This window comes from Carya illinoinensis, chromosome 5, assembly GCF_018687715.1.
Source record: "Carya illinoinensis cultivar Pawnee chromosome 5, C.illinoinensisPawnee_v1, whole genome shotgun sequence".
Taxonomy (NCBI): domain Eukaryota; kingdom Viridiplantae; phylum Streptophyta; class Magnoliopsida; order Fagales; family Juglandaceae; genus Carya; species Carya illinoinensis.
In genome coordinates, this window is record NC_056756.1 from 45771652 (window position 1) to 45783104 (window position 11453).

The 11453-nt window shown below is 37.3% G+C and overlaps 1 protein-coding gene across 2 annotated transcripts; it reads left to right on the top strand.

Annotated features, from left to right (window-relative positions):
- Positions 1–255: 255 nt before the first annotated feature.
- Positions 256–11079, top strand: LOC122311397 (lipid phosphate phosphatase 2-like). 2 transcript variants are annotated; one of them, XM_043125950.1, is made up of 8 exons: positions 256–532; positions 3279–3500; positions 3614–3701; positions 3791–3900; positions 8988–9081; positions 9449–9637; positions 9776–9835; positions 10649–11079. In XM_043125950.1, exons 2-8 carry the CDS (start codon positions 3285–3287, stop codon positions 10867–10869), a joined length of 978 nt encoding a protein of 325 aa, XP_042981884.1. In that variant the 5' UTR covers positions 256–532; positions 3279–3284; the 3' UTR covers positions 10870–11079. The 2 variants fall into 2 exon arrangements, with proteins under 2 accessions (XP_042981884.1, XP_042981883.1); XM_043125949.1 differs by having other exon boundaries at positions 257–532; positions 3274–3500.
- The last annotated feature ends 374 nt before the right edge of the window (positions 11080–11453 follow it).

Genomic DNA, 11453 nt, shown 5'->3' on the forward strand with positions numbered 1-11453 from the left:
TAAATTTTAAGATAAAATATTAAAATATTAAAATTTAATATTATTATTATTTTAAAATTTTAAAAAAATTAAATTATTTATTATATTTTATATAAAAATTTTAAAAAATTATAATAATAAAATAAAAATTTTAAATTTATAATAAAAATTTTTAATGACGAAACCGAACCTACGTTATAACTAAAAAAATTATTTTTTTAAGAAATTTGTCGTCACCTAAACCACCGTCTTTGAATTTGAAAACAAGAAAAACTAATAACGCCTCTCAATGTATTGAAAAAACCGCGTCTTTTCTTTCTCCTTCTGCTTAATTAGTCCTTCTTCTCCTTCTTCTTCTTCCTCCTCTTTTGGGTATCTCCTTTGTTCCGTGCTGTAATGTGAGAGCCAAATACATATTTCCCTTTTATAACTCTCAGAATCTCGCATTTACTCACCATTCCCCTCAGTTTCTCTCCGCAAGACAATCTGCACATACTCTCTCTTGATCTCTGAAAACGCCCCCACTCTCCCTTTCATTTTCCTGTATTTTCAGGTAATATCGGAATCTCAATTGCGTCTGTGAATCTGTGTTTTTGTGTTTATGAATCCATTCCTTTTTTTATTCTTTACTCACATTGTGCTCTCTTTCTCTAACTTGTTCCTATCGTGTTCTTCGTGCACATTTGTTTCGGAGATTTTTTTTTCATGTCAACCTGAGTGTGGAATTTCCTGGTTGCCTTTCCCGTTTCTTTGTCCGGAAAAGGATGGGAATGCGAAGAAATCAGATTTCTTAGTAATTTAATTATTTTTTTCGTCTAAAGAGAATAAGAAATGGAATTTAAGCTGACTTTTTGAAGTTTATGCATAGTTGAGTTGAGTTTCTTTTTCGTTTATTTTGCTCTTTTCGTATGGTATCCAAAATTCGACTTCTTTTCTTTTCCTGCCCTTCAATTTCTTAGCTTCAAAACAGGGTTTATATAAGAAAATATGTTTCAACAGACCCTATCCTTTCGCCTTTGGTTAGTTTGACTCGTTCAATCTGTTTAGGATTAGTAATCTTAGAAATAAAAAAAGTGCAACAATTCACTCCCTTTTCTGATCCTCTCCAAATTTATACTCGAAGTATGTTATATCACGTTCACTTTTAGGCAGTTTGGTTGTAAGATTTGTTCACATATATAGCTTCTTTAAGGTACGTTGAACGTTTCAAATAGTCAGTATCAGTTTTCTTCTCCGTATTTGGGTTTTCATTGTACTTAATCACTGGAAAATAATAACTTCTTCTTTCTCTAGACCTTTCTACTCTTCACTTCAAAAAAGAAAAAAAAATGAGTATCTCCCGAGCAAAGGTGGAATTTGTTGCATTTAAAAACTGTAGGCGTAACTTCTGGTTTCCTCATCCCAATGTTTTTTTATATGCTACAGAGCTGTAAAGGTCACCCCGTCTGGTCAATTTATAAAATTTAAATGTTAGGCATGCAACAGCTGTTTGGTTAATGATTGTAATCCTACCGATTAAAAAAACGATTGTATTTTAATGCCACTAATAAATATCGAAAGTGGATTGCCCGTCTAGACCTCCCAGCTTTCTGCTGGAGTGTGGCAACCCATATTATCATTCAACTCTCGGTTAGACAATCTTCTTTGTCACATGGCAGTTACTTGATTCCTATTTTGATGAACAACTGCCCCTCTTCTTTTTGTGCTTATTCATAGTCCGTGGTCATTTGTGTGTCACGGTGGGGATCCAAAACTTTTTTACAACTGCATATTATATTATTCAAACTGGAACTTGGAGGGTAATAAATCTGAAAACTTTCCACTTGACATTCGCTCAAGCTGGAGAATTGTTTTGCTCCTATCATGTCATGTCTCCATTGGGCCACTCATTCCACTAGCACGCATTTGTATGTTTGTCATTTTTCTTTTTGCTTTCCGTATTTATCTATATTTCAATTTTGTAGTTGCTGCCTTCAAGTATATCACTTTGCATAAATCCTAATTGTCTGTGTAGGTTGCCTTCAGAAAATTAACTATTAAAGTTGCTTTCCACTTTCCTTTGCCAGCTAAACTGCACTGTTTGGATGCTAAGATTTTATCTGTTCTCCGCTAATAAATACTCTTTTAGGTTGTTAGACTCACTAAATTTTGTCTACTAGTATCATAATACATGGTTCAATTCACTAGTAACACGGTTCAATTCACTAGTAACACATTCATAGACATGTTTTTCTGATTAAAGTGAGCAATAAATCTTCACCTTGACTAAGTTAGGCAGTTTGCACCTCTAGAAATGAGGAATTGCCCTAATTATTTGGGTCTTTTTCTTCCCACTACTTACAGTCAAACCCACATAAATGACCAAATTGAACGAGGCTCACATTCAAAGGTTCAGCTATCAAATTTCCCTTTGAGTAATGCCTTGTTTTTTGGACTTATGCGGGACCGGTCTACTCATGATCCTACCTAATCTTGACCATGATTTAGGTCAGCCATGCGATGTGTGGATCTATACTTGATATTGGGCTTCCTATGGTTCGTACAACCTATGGTTTGGGTCTTGTTGTCCGTGGTTAGATGCTAATTGAGACTGCTTAGGCAGCAGGCCCAGTTCATTTAGAACCTTTAAAATACCCTTTTACTTTTCTGCTTGTTTGTGGATCTATGCCACCTTAGAATCCATTTGAAGACCTTTTTGTTCCATTGAGTTATGGTTTCGTAGTTACTGTACTCATTTGCTTCATTACATGTTGGAAACGATTGTCCCAAGAAAAGCCTTTTGCATTCTGGAGAAGATTATGTTCGGAACAGTATTTTTTCTTTTTTTTCCTGAACAGATATTAGCCTGGTTGTTCTTATCATATTTTTTTCATGGATTTAAAGGTGTTAAATAACCAATGTCTCAAAAATTTAAGTATTTGGGGAAGGGACAATTTTAATCATTTAATTAATATTCACACACTGCCCCTCACTTATAGCTCCAAACTCTTGCTCAACAAGTGAGATTGACACGTAGAATATTTAACTAAAATGCAGAATGAAGAGTGGAGACAGTTTGAACTTAAACTGTTGGAAATGAGTGAATGTTATCATATGAGTAGTAGCCTAACAATGGAAATAATTTTCTTCCTTTCCCTTTTTGTTCCTTCCCTTCTCAAAAACTTGAAGATTTAGTATAATTAGCATTTATTACTGTACATATTTATTTGTAATTTTTTCTTTTTTCATAGTTTTGCTCAGTTGAAGTGCTTTGAATTTTTAATTTCATCAAATAACATACTAATTTGCCCTCAGATCAGTGAAAAATGCCAGAAGTTCAATTGGTCGCTCACACTATAAGATCACATGGTGTTGCAGTGGCAAGACTACATGTGCATGATTGGCTAATTCTTGTGCTTCTTGTGGTGGTAGACCTCATTTTAAACTTTATAGAACCATTTCATCGCTTTGTCGGAGAGGGAATGATGGTCGACCTCAAATACCCATTGAAAGGCAATACTGTTCCCTTTTGGGCTGTTCCAGTAAGTTTGGCCCTTCGAAATAATAAATCCGAAACAATTTTTCATGCATGAGGTAATTAGGTGTTGCTCAGATGAAGCATCAAAAACAATCTTTTTGTGTCCCTTTTTGACAGATTATCGGGATATTGTTGCCTTTTATTGTCATTTTAATCTACTACTTCATCAGAAGGGATGTTTACGATCTGCATCAAGCTGTATTGGGTAGCTCTTAACTTTTGTAATGCAGGTTTTTGTTTGCATGTTCTTTTAGTATAATGATAACATTGATTGATATTGCATTGCCTGTCCAGGTCTTCTATATTCTGTAGGTGTAACTGCAGTTATAACCGATGCAATCAAAGATGGAGTTGGTCGTCCACGTCCAGACTTCTTTTGGCGCTGTTTCCCTGATGGCAAAGGGGTTGGTTTACAAGTTCACCTACTCTTTGGTTTTTCTTTTTTTCATGATGCTTACTTTAATATTTTATGATAAAGTCTTTGCTCTTCCTCAGTTCTTTTCAGTCAACATACACAGCTTGTGCTGTCAAAATACTCAGAAAATCAAGAATATTTGGAAAACTGGCTCTGTGATCTCAGCCTTCTCATTCACACTGTAAAACAGCCGCTATACAAGAAAAATAGATTATATGCTATACACAAAAAGACCCCTAACTGATCCCTAATAATCAGCCTATATACATGGTAATATATATCTGTACAGCTAATATAAAATAGGAGTCTTAAAATGTTATAACTTCCTAAAATGTTATACGGTAACATCCCCCCTCAAATTGTTGCTGGTTGACTACCCCTCAAATTGATGCTGGTAAGTCAACCAGCAACAATTTGCCAACAAGAAATTGATGCCGTTGTCGAGTCATGGTTTTGGTGAAGACATCAGCCACTTGGAGATCAGAAGAGATGTGAGGAAGAGATATCACCCGACTTTCCAAGTTGTCTTGAATATAATGACAATCTACTTTAATGTGCTTGGTGCGTTCATGGAAAACGGGATTAGTGGCAATCTAAATAACACTAGTGTTATCAGCGTGAAGAGGAATATAAGTAGTATGAGGAAACCCAAGCTCCTCAAGAAGACTGCGTAGCCATACAATTTTAAAACAAGCAGTAGAAATGGCACGATACTCAGCCTCAGTAGAGGATTTAGAAACACGATCTTGTTTCTTACATCTCCAAGAAATTAAGGCTTCACCTAAAAACATACACCAACTTGTAGTAGATCGACGTGTATCCGGACGCCCAGCCTAATCAGCATCACTATAGGCAACAAGTTGAAGAGAGGAGCGAGTAGGAAAGAACAACCCATGAGTAGAATGATGCAGCGAACTATAACAAGATGGAGATGCCGAGGAGAAGACATAAATTGATTGATCTGATAAACAGCATAGGAGATATCAGGTTGAGTAGTGGTTGAGTAGATAAGACTTCCAACCAAGCGCCGATAGAGAGTAGGATCATCCAAAAGGTCCCCTTCATCTTTCCTGTATTTGACATTTACCTCCATAGGAGTATCAATAGAAGAAGTGTCCTCCAAACCAGCCAAAGTGATAAGATCTTGAATATACTTGTTCTGGTTCACGAAAATACCATGGGCTCGATGATGAACTTCCAATCCTAAGAAGTATGTAAGCTGGCCAAGATCTTTCATATGGAAAGTTGCATGTAATAACTGCTGAAGCTTAGTAATCAAACCACAGTCAGTGCCAGTAATGATAATATTATCCACATAAACCAAGAGAATAACTATACCCGACGTAGACGTGTGGAAGAAGAGAGTAGAATCATACTGACTTTGTATAAAGCTGAAGGAAAGAAGTGTACTGTGAAACTTCTCAAACCAAGCGTGGGGCACTAGCTTGAGTCCATACAAAGAACGCCTTAGCTTACAAACATTATGAGGAGAAGAAGTAGTCATACCAGAGGGAAGCTTCATGTAAATCTCTTCCTAGAGATCACCATGAAGAAATGCATTCTTCACATCCATCTGATGTACTTGCCACGACTGTGAAACGGCAATAGCTAAGATGGTTCGAACCGTAATCATTTTGGCAACAGGAGCAAATGTCTCCTCATAATCAACTCCATATTCTTGCTTGTTACCTAGAGCTACAAGGTGAGCTTTGTACCGGTCCAAAGAGCCATCAGAACGAAGTTTTACAGAAAAAACCCATTTACTCTCAATAGGTTTGATTGTAGGAGGACACGGAACAATATCCCAAGTGTGATTCTCTTCAAGTGCTTGAAGTTCTGCTTGCATTGCAATTTGCCAACACTCATGTTCTATGGCCTGTTTGTAGCAAGAAATAATGGAAATAGTGGATAAAGTAACGACAAGAGAGACAGGAGAGAAGAAACCATACCAATCAGGGGGTCAAGAAGGACGAGTAGACCGGTAAAGAGTGGTGGAAGCAGGAGCCGGATCAAGATCAGATGCCGGATCAAGATTGGAAGGGGGCACAGAGGAAGTGGAACCAGACTCATGTCGACAACGTCTTTCATACACAAAACCAGGTTTAAACCTTTCCACAATTGTTGGGGAATCAGAAAAACTAGGCAGAAGAGATAAAGATGTAGATGGTAGCTCAACATGAGATGGAAAGAAATATTGATTTTCAAAGAAAATCACATTCCTAGAAACCGCATACGACATGCAAGGGGATCATAACAAACATAATCCTTTTGAGGGATAGCATAATCAAGAAAAACACACTTAACCGACTGAGCAGTAAGTTTATGTCGTTCATGAGTAGGGAGATGCACAAAACAAATACAACCAAATGTATGAAGATCAGAATATAAAGGAGAATGACCAAACAACTTAAAGAAAGGAGAAACATGATTTAATGTAGGAGAAGGTAAGCGATTGATCAAATGAACTGAAGTAGAAAGTGCTTCACACCAAAAACGAGGAGGAACATATGATTCAAGTAAAAGAGTTCTTACCACATCAAGAAGGTGATGATTTTTCCTCTCAACAACACTATTTTGCTTTGGTGTCGAAGGACAAGAACGCTAAGAGATGATCCCTTTGCTTTGAAGAAAGTCTTGAAACTCATTAGACATGTATTCACCGCCAGAATCAAAGCGTAAGATCTTGATGCTAGCGGAGAATTGAGTCTCAAGAAGTGCAAGAAAGCGCTTAAAGATTGAAAAAACTTCGGCCTTAGCCCGAAGGAAGTAAACCCAAATAAAACGACTAAAGTCATCAATGAAAGTAACAAAGTACTTGTAATGCGCATGAGAAACAGCAGGTGCAATCCCCCAAACATCACTATGAATAATATCGAAACATTGGGAGGCACGAGATGCATGATGAGGAAAAGGTAGAACTTTATTTTTGCCAAGTTTGCATGATGTACGATCAAAAGAAAGATTAAGAGAAGAACATGCTTTATTTCCTAATAATCCAAAGTTAAACAAAGTACGGAGTACATCAGAGTTTGGGTGGCCTAGACGTTTATGCCACATCTTATTTCTAGAACCAACAACATTACACGCAAAAGAAAGTAAAGGAAAACTAGGAATAAAAGTGGAAGGAGAAACGTGAAGAGGAAAAAGTCGTCCCACTTTAGGCCCCTTTGTGATCATCTTCCCTGACACTTGATCCTGCACAACACAACCAGAACGAAAGAAATGGACATTACAATTATTATCAACCAATTGACTAACATAAATAAGATTTGTGGAGAGGTCAAGAGACACAAAAACATTAGTTAAGGAAGATGAAAGATCACCAACAGCACTGATAGGTAGAGAACTACCATCAGCGGTGTTAAGTTTCATATTTCCATCATAATTTTTGACATTGGAAAGAGAAACAACAGTATTGGTCATATGGTTAGAGGCTCCAGAGTCAAAATACCATGGCTTAGAAGAAACTTTATGATTATCTGAGAGCCCAAAAGCAGAAAAAGCATAAAGGATCATCTGTTGTACCATTTCAGGAGTAAGTGTGTTCGGGTTTGCTAAGGCTGTAGGAGCAAGAATAGGAACAACCAGTGAGGCAGCAGGCAATGCAGCAGAACTAGAGGCACCAGCGGAAGCATGATAAGCAGTACCTTGCTTCCTTTCAGGTCGAATGGGACAAGCAGATATGATATGACCTTATTTCTTGCAGTAGTTACAAAACTTCTTGGGGCAATCTCGAGCAATATGACCAAAAGCTTTACAACTAAAGCACTGGACAGCACGCATGTCTCTACCCTTATTCCTCCCTTGTGCGGTATAAGCCACAGAAATAGGTGCACTAGCAAGAGCCTGATGTGCCATCAAAGTGTGAGTGAGTAGACTCTGCTCCTCACGAAGTTCACTCAAACAAGCATCCAGAGATGGAACAGGAGCACGATTCATCAGATTAGAACGTGTAATGTCAAAGTCGGGTCGTAGCTTCTTCAAGAATTGATCTCGCTTGCAGGTTGCATGCACTGCTTGGACAGCAGCAAGAGCGGCAGCGGGAACACTAGCATAAACAATATCAGAATAGTCAGCTCAAAGGTTTTGAAAACCAGAATAATATTCCTCAATGGAAAGACTTCCTTGTCCTTGTGTGAAATTAGCCATCTTATATTTCAATTGAAATCGCTCAGCGGAGTGATCTTGATTGTAAACCGTGTTGAGATAATTCCACATGTCAGTAGCAATTTTATAAGGCCGTAGATTGAGAACAAGATGAGGCTTAACAGAGCCAAGGATCCAGGTCATGACCCTATCATCCTTGATTTTCCACTTTGACAAGGTCTCATCCCGAGGTGCGGGAACACTCCCATCAATATGACCCCACAATTATTTCCCTTTGACAAATAATTGAAATTGAAACGCCCAAGCAGAATAAGTTTTGCCATTAAACCGAATATGAAACGATTCTAATTTATCAGATGACACGATTCACCCCAGAGAAGATATATATATATATATATAGTACCAAGAACACCCAACCAGAAAATACAAACAAATTGCCGAAAATATGACCCACGTAAGAAACAGAAAAATTGTACCGAATAGAGGCCAGAAACTGTGACAGAGGACACTAAACAGATACCAGAAACAGCAACAGAGGCCAGAAACAGCAACAGAAACAGTAACAGAGACCAGAAACAGAGGCCAGAAACCAGCTCCTTAGCAACACGACAGATTGCACCAAAATGCAGAACACGACTAGAAATTCCAAAAAACAGCAACAGATGGTGCCGATACCCACAACCCCACCAACGGAAAAGAGAAAAAAAATTTCAAGCTATGAACCTTGCTCTTGATACCATGTCAAAATACTCAGAAAATCAAGAATATTTGGAAAACTGGCTCTGTGATCTCAGCCTTCCCATTCACACCGTAAAACAGCCGCTATACAAGAAAAATAGATTATATGCTATACACGAAAAAACCCCTAACTGATCCCTAATAATCAGCCTATATACATGGTAATATATATCTGTACAGCTAATATAAAATAGGAGTCTTAAATGGTATAACTTCCTAAAATGGCTGCAGGTCTTTGATCCTGTCACAAGGAAAGTTCTGTGTACTGGAATTAAGAGTGTCATTAAGGAAGGACACAAAAGTTTCCCAAGTGGGCATACATCTTGTAAGCAGTCTGATCTCTTGCAGGAAAGGGTTTATGTTGCTAGCTTAGTGGTCATGCTCTTCATTTTACCTTTCATTTGATGCATTTTTTACATCCCTGGAGACTGTAATTACACACACACTCATGCTGGAAGCATACACGTGTACAGAAAGGAACTTTAAAAAAAAAACAAGCAATCGAGTAATAATGATCGAGGTGCTAGCAGTAATAATTTCTTTTCATGCATGCGCGCACCGCAAAGATGAGAGGGTTGAGGGAGGGATTTGGTTACACTTAAGAGTTAATAGCAGTTCATTTTCAGTTTTATATCTTGAGCTCCTTGTACAACAAGAACCTAGCTTAAACAAATTCTGGCCATTGGTTTCAGGGTCCTTCGCAGGTCTTGGCTTTCTTGCTTGGTATTTGTCAGGGAAAATCAGGGCATTTGATCATAGGGGCCATGTCGCAAAACTTTGTATTGCTTTCCTGCCAATACTGCTTGCAGCTCTAGTGGGGGTTTCTCGAGTTGATGACTATTGGCATCACTGGCAAGATGTATTTGCTGGAGGTCTTCTAGGTCTGGTTGTCATGGACTTATTTTGTTGTTTTTTCTTCTCTTTTTCGTTTTGTGCTATGCTGTTTGTTTAGACATCCTTCCCAATGATCCCTTGAATGAAATCTTTTTTGCTTTTTCTTATTTAAATTTTCTATGCAGGGATGACAATTGCTTCATTTTGTTATTTGCAATTCTTTCCACCCCCATATGACGTAGATGGTAAAGATCTCATCTTGTTAATCAATGGTTATGTACAATATATTATTATTATTATTATTATTTTGTCTATGTTGGTGCTATGATCTAATCATTTGGTGATCAACATCTTAGTAAGTCTTCATCTGAAAGGCCTAGAACATGTAGCAAACGATGTTTGTTCAACGAAGTCCATTATGCCATGTCTATTGCTGGTTTTAACTGAATGAATGTCTAATGCTGCCTTTGAACTTGATAAGAAATCCGTGGATAGCAGAATTTGGTGCTGGGGCTTTGTTTTGTTTTTTTTTTTTTTCTCTTTTTTTTTTTTAATTTTTTTTTTTTTTTTTTTTATACCAATGGTTTCCTGTAAAATGAAGAAAGATATTAGAAGGTTGATATGAACGTTTTGTAGCACACAAAACTTTAGATCAGATAGATTGCTCGGCATAGTTCATACTAAACAAAGAGCATTTGATGGGGTACCTGATTAACAATCTTGAGAATGTTTTTACTTCATTGTACCGTTAAAATTAATTAGAATAGAGACAATATGGTGGTAAAGTACTTCTTCCGTGACGAAACTGCAAATATCACACCATGTGTAATGGAGGATGGTTCTCACTCACTACATTTCAGCTTTTCAGCATCGATTTAACATCTATGCCCCAGCTCCTCCCGTATAAGGTTTTAACATTCATCATTTCACAGTATTTAGCCTAGACAACGAAGATGCCCGGTGTTATTTATTTATTTTTTTTCCATTCTAGTTTAAAAAGGAGTAACGTTCTGGATGTTAATTCACGAGTGTCCTATGTCTTTTTGTAACATGTGCAGGTTGGGGACCTCATGCGTATTTCCAGACATTAAGAGAGTCTCAAAATGGGATTCAGTCCTCGACAACAAATGTGAATAGTCTTAACGTGCTGCAATCAGAACTTACAAGTGCATGCATGCGACCTCAGCACGGCCTTGGAATATCAGAAATTGGTACCGGGGACTCAAGCCCTATGCTGGATGCGTTAGAAAATGGGAGAAGAATTGAGATCCTGAATTAAAAAGGCTTGGACCGCAAAGAACTCGACATACAGAAGTAAATACTGTTTTCGTCTTTCTCATTTTCATGTACAGATGATTGATTGCTTGCAAAATTTTCATCGAAATGATGCTTGAGAGAGAAGTTTGTATGAATGTTTTATGTTTATGTAGGAATGTAAAGTTTTTGTTTTTTATACACAAGAACCAATGTGAAATTATCTTTGCTTTAATTTGGTGTGTAAAAGATATGGGTAATTCTTTTCTTACCATCTGAAATCGGTGGAATATTGTTTGTAAAACTGCTTTAACACGGTTTCTCAACAATGTAATTTGTAGGATTTCTCAATTGATGAGAATACAAGAGGCTGTGGGAGGAGCATTATAAAGTAGTAAAAAATGTGAAAAATTATTCCAGGATTTGACTCCTCCTTCCCTGGCTAATGTTCTCTGTTATTATTTTACATTGTTTTTGACTGACCACATAATGACTTTCTTGATAATTAATAAGAATAAACAAGCATATTTGCAAGGAGGGACACTTTCTTCATCTCAGTGAAAAAAATGCCTTTCTAGAGTTTCGCTCGTGTGGACAAATCCCATATAT

Coding starts and splice junctions, on each gene's coding strand:
- LOC122311397 (XM_043125950.1), top strand. CDS start 3,285: ATGCCAGAAGTTCAATTGGTCGCTCACACTATAAGATCACATGGTGTT. Junction 3,901..8,987: donor GTTTCCCTGATGGCAAAGGG/GTTGGTTTACAA, acceptor AAATGGCTGCAG/GTCTTTGATCCTGTCACAAG. Junction 9,082..9,448: donor CCCAAGTGGGCATACATCTT/GTAAGCAGTCTG, acceptor CATTGGTTTCAG/GGTCCTTCGCAGGTCTTGGC.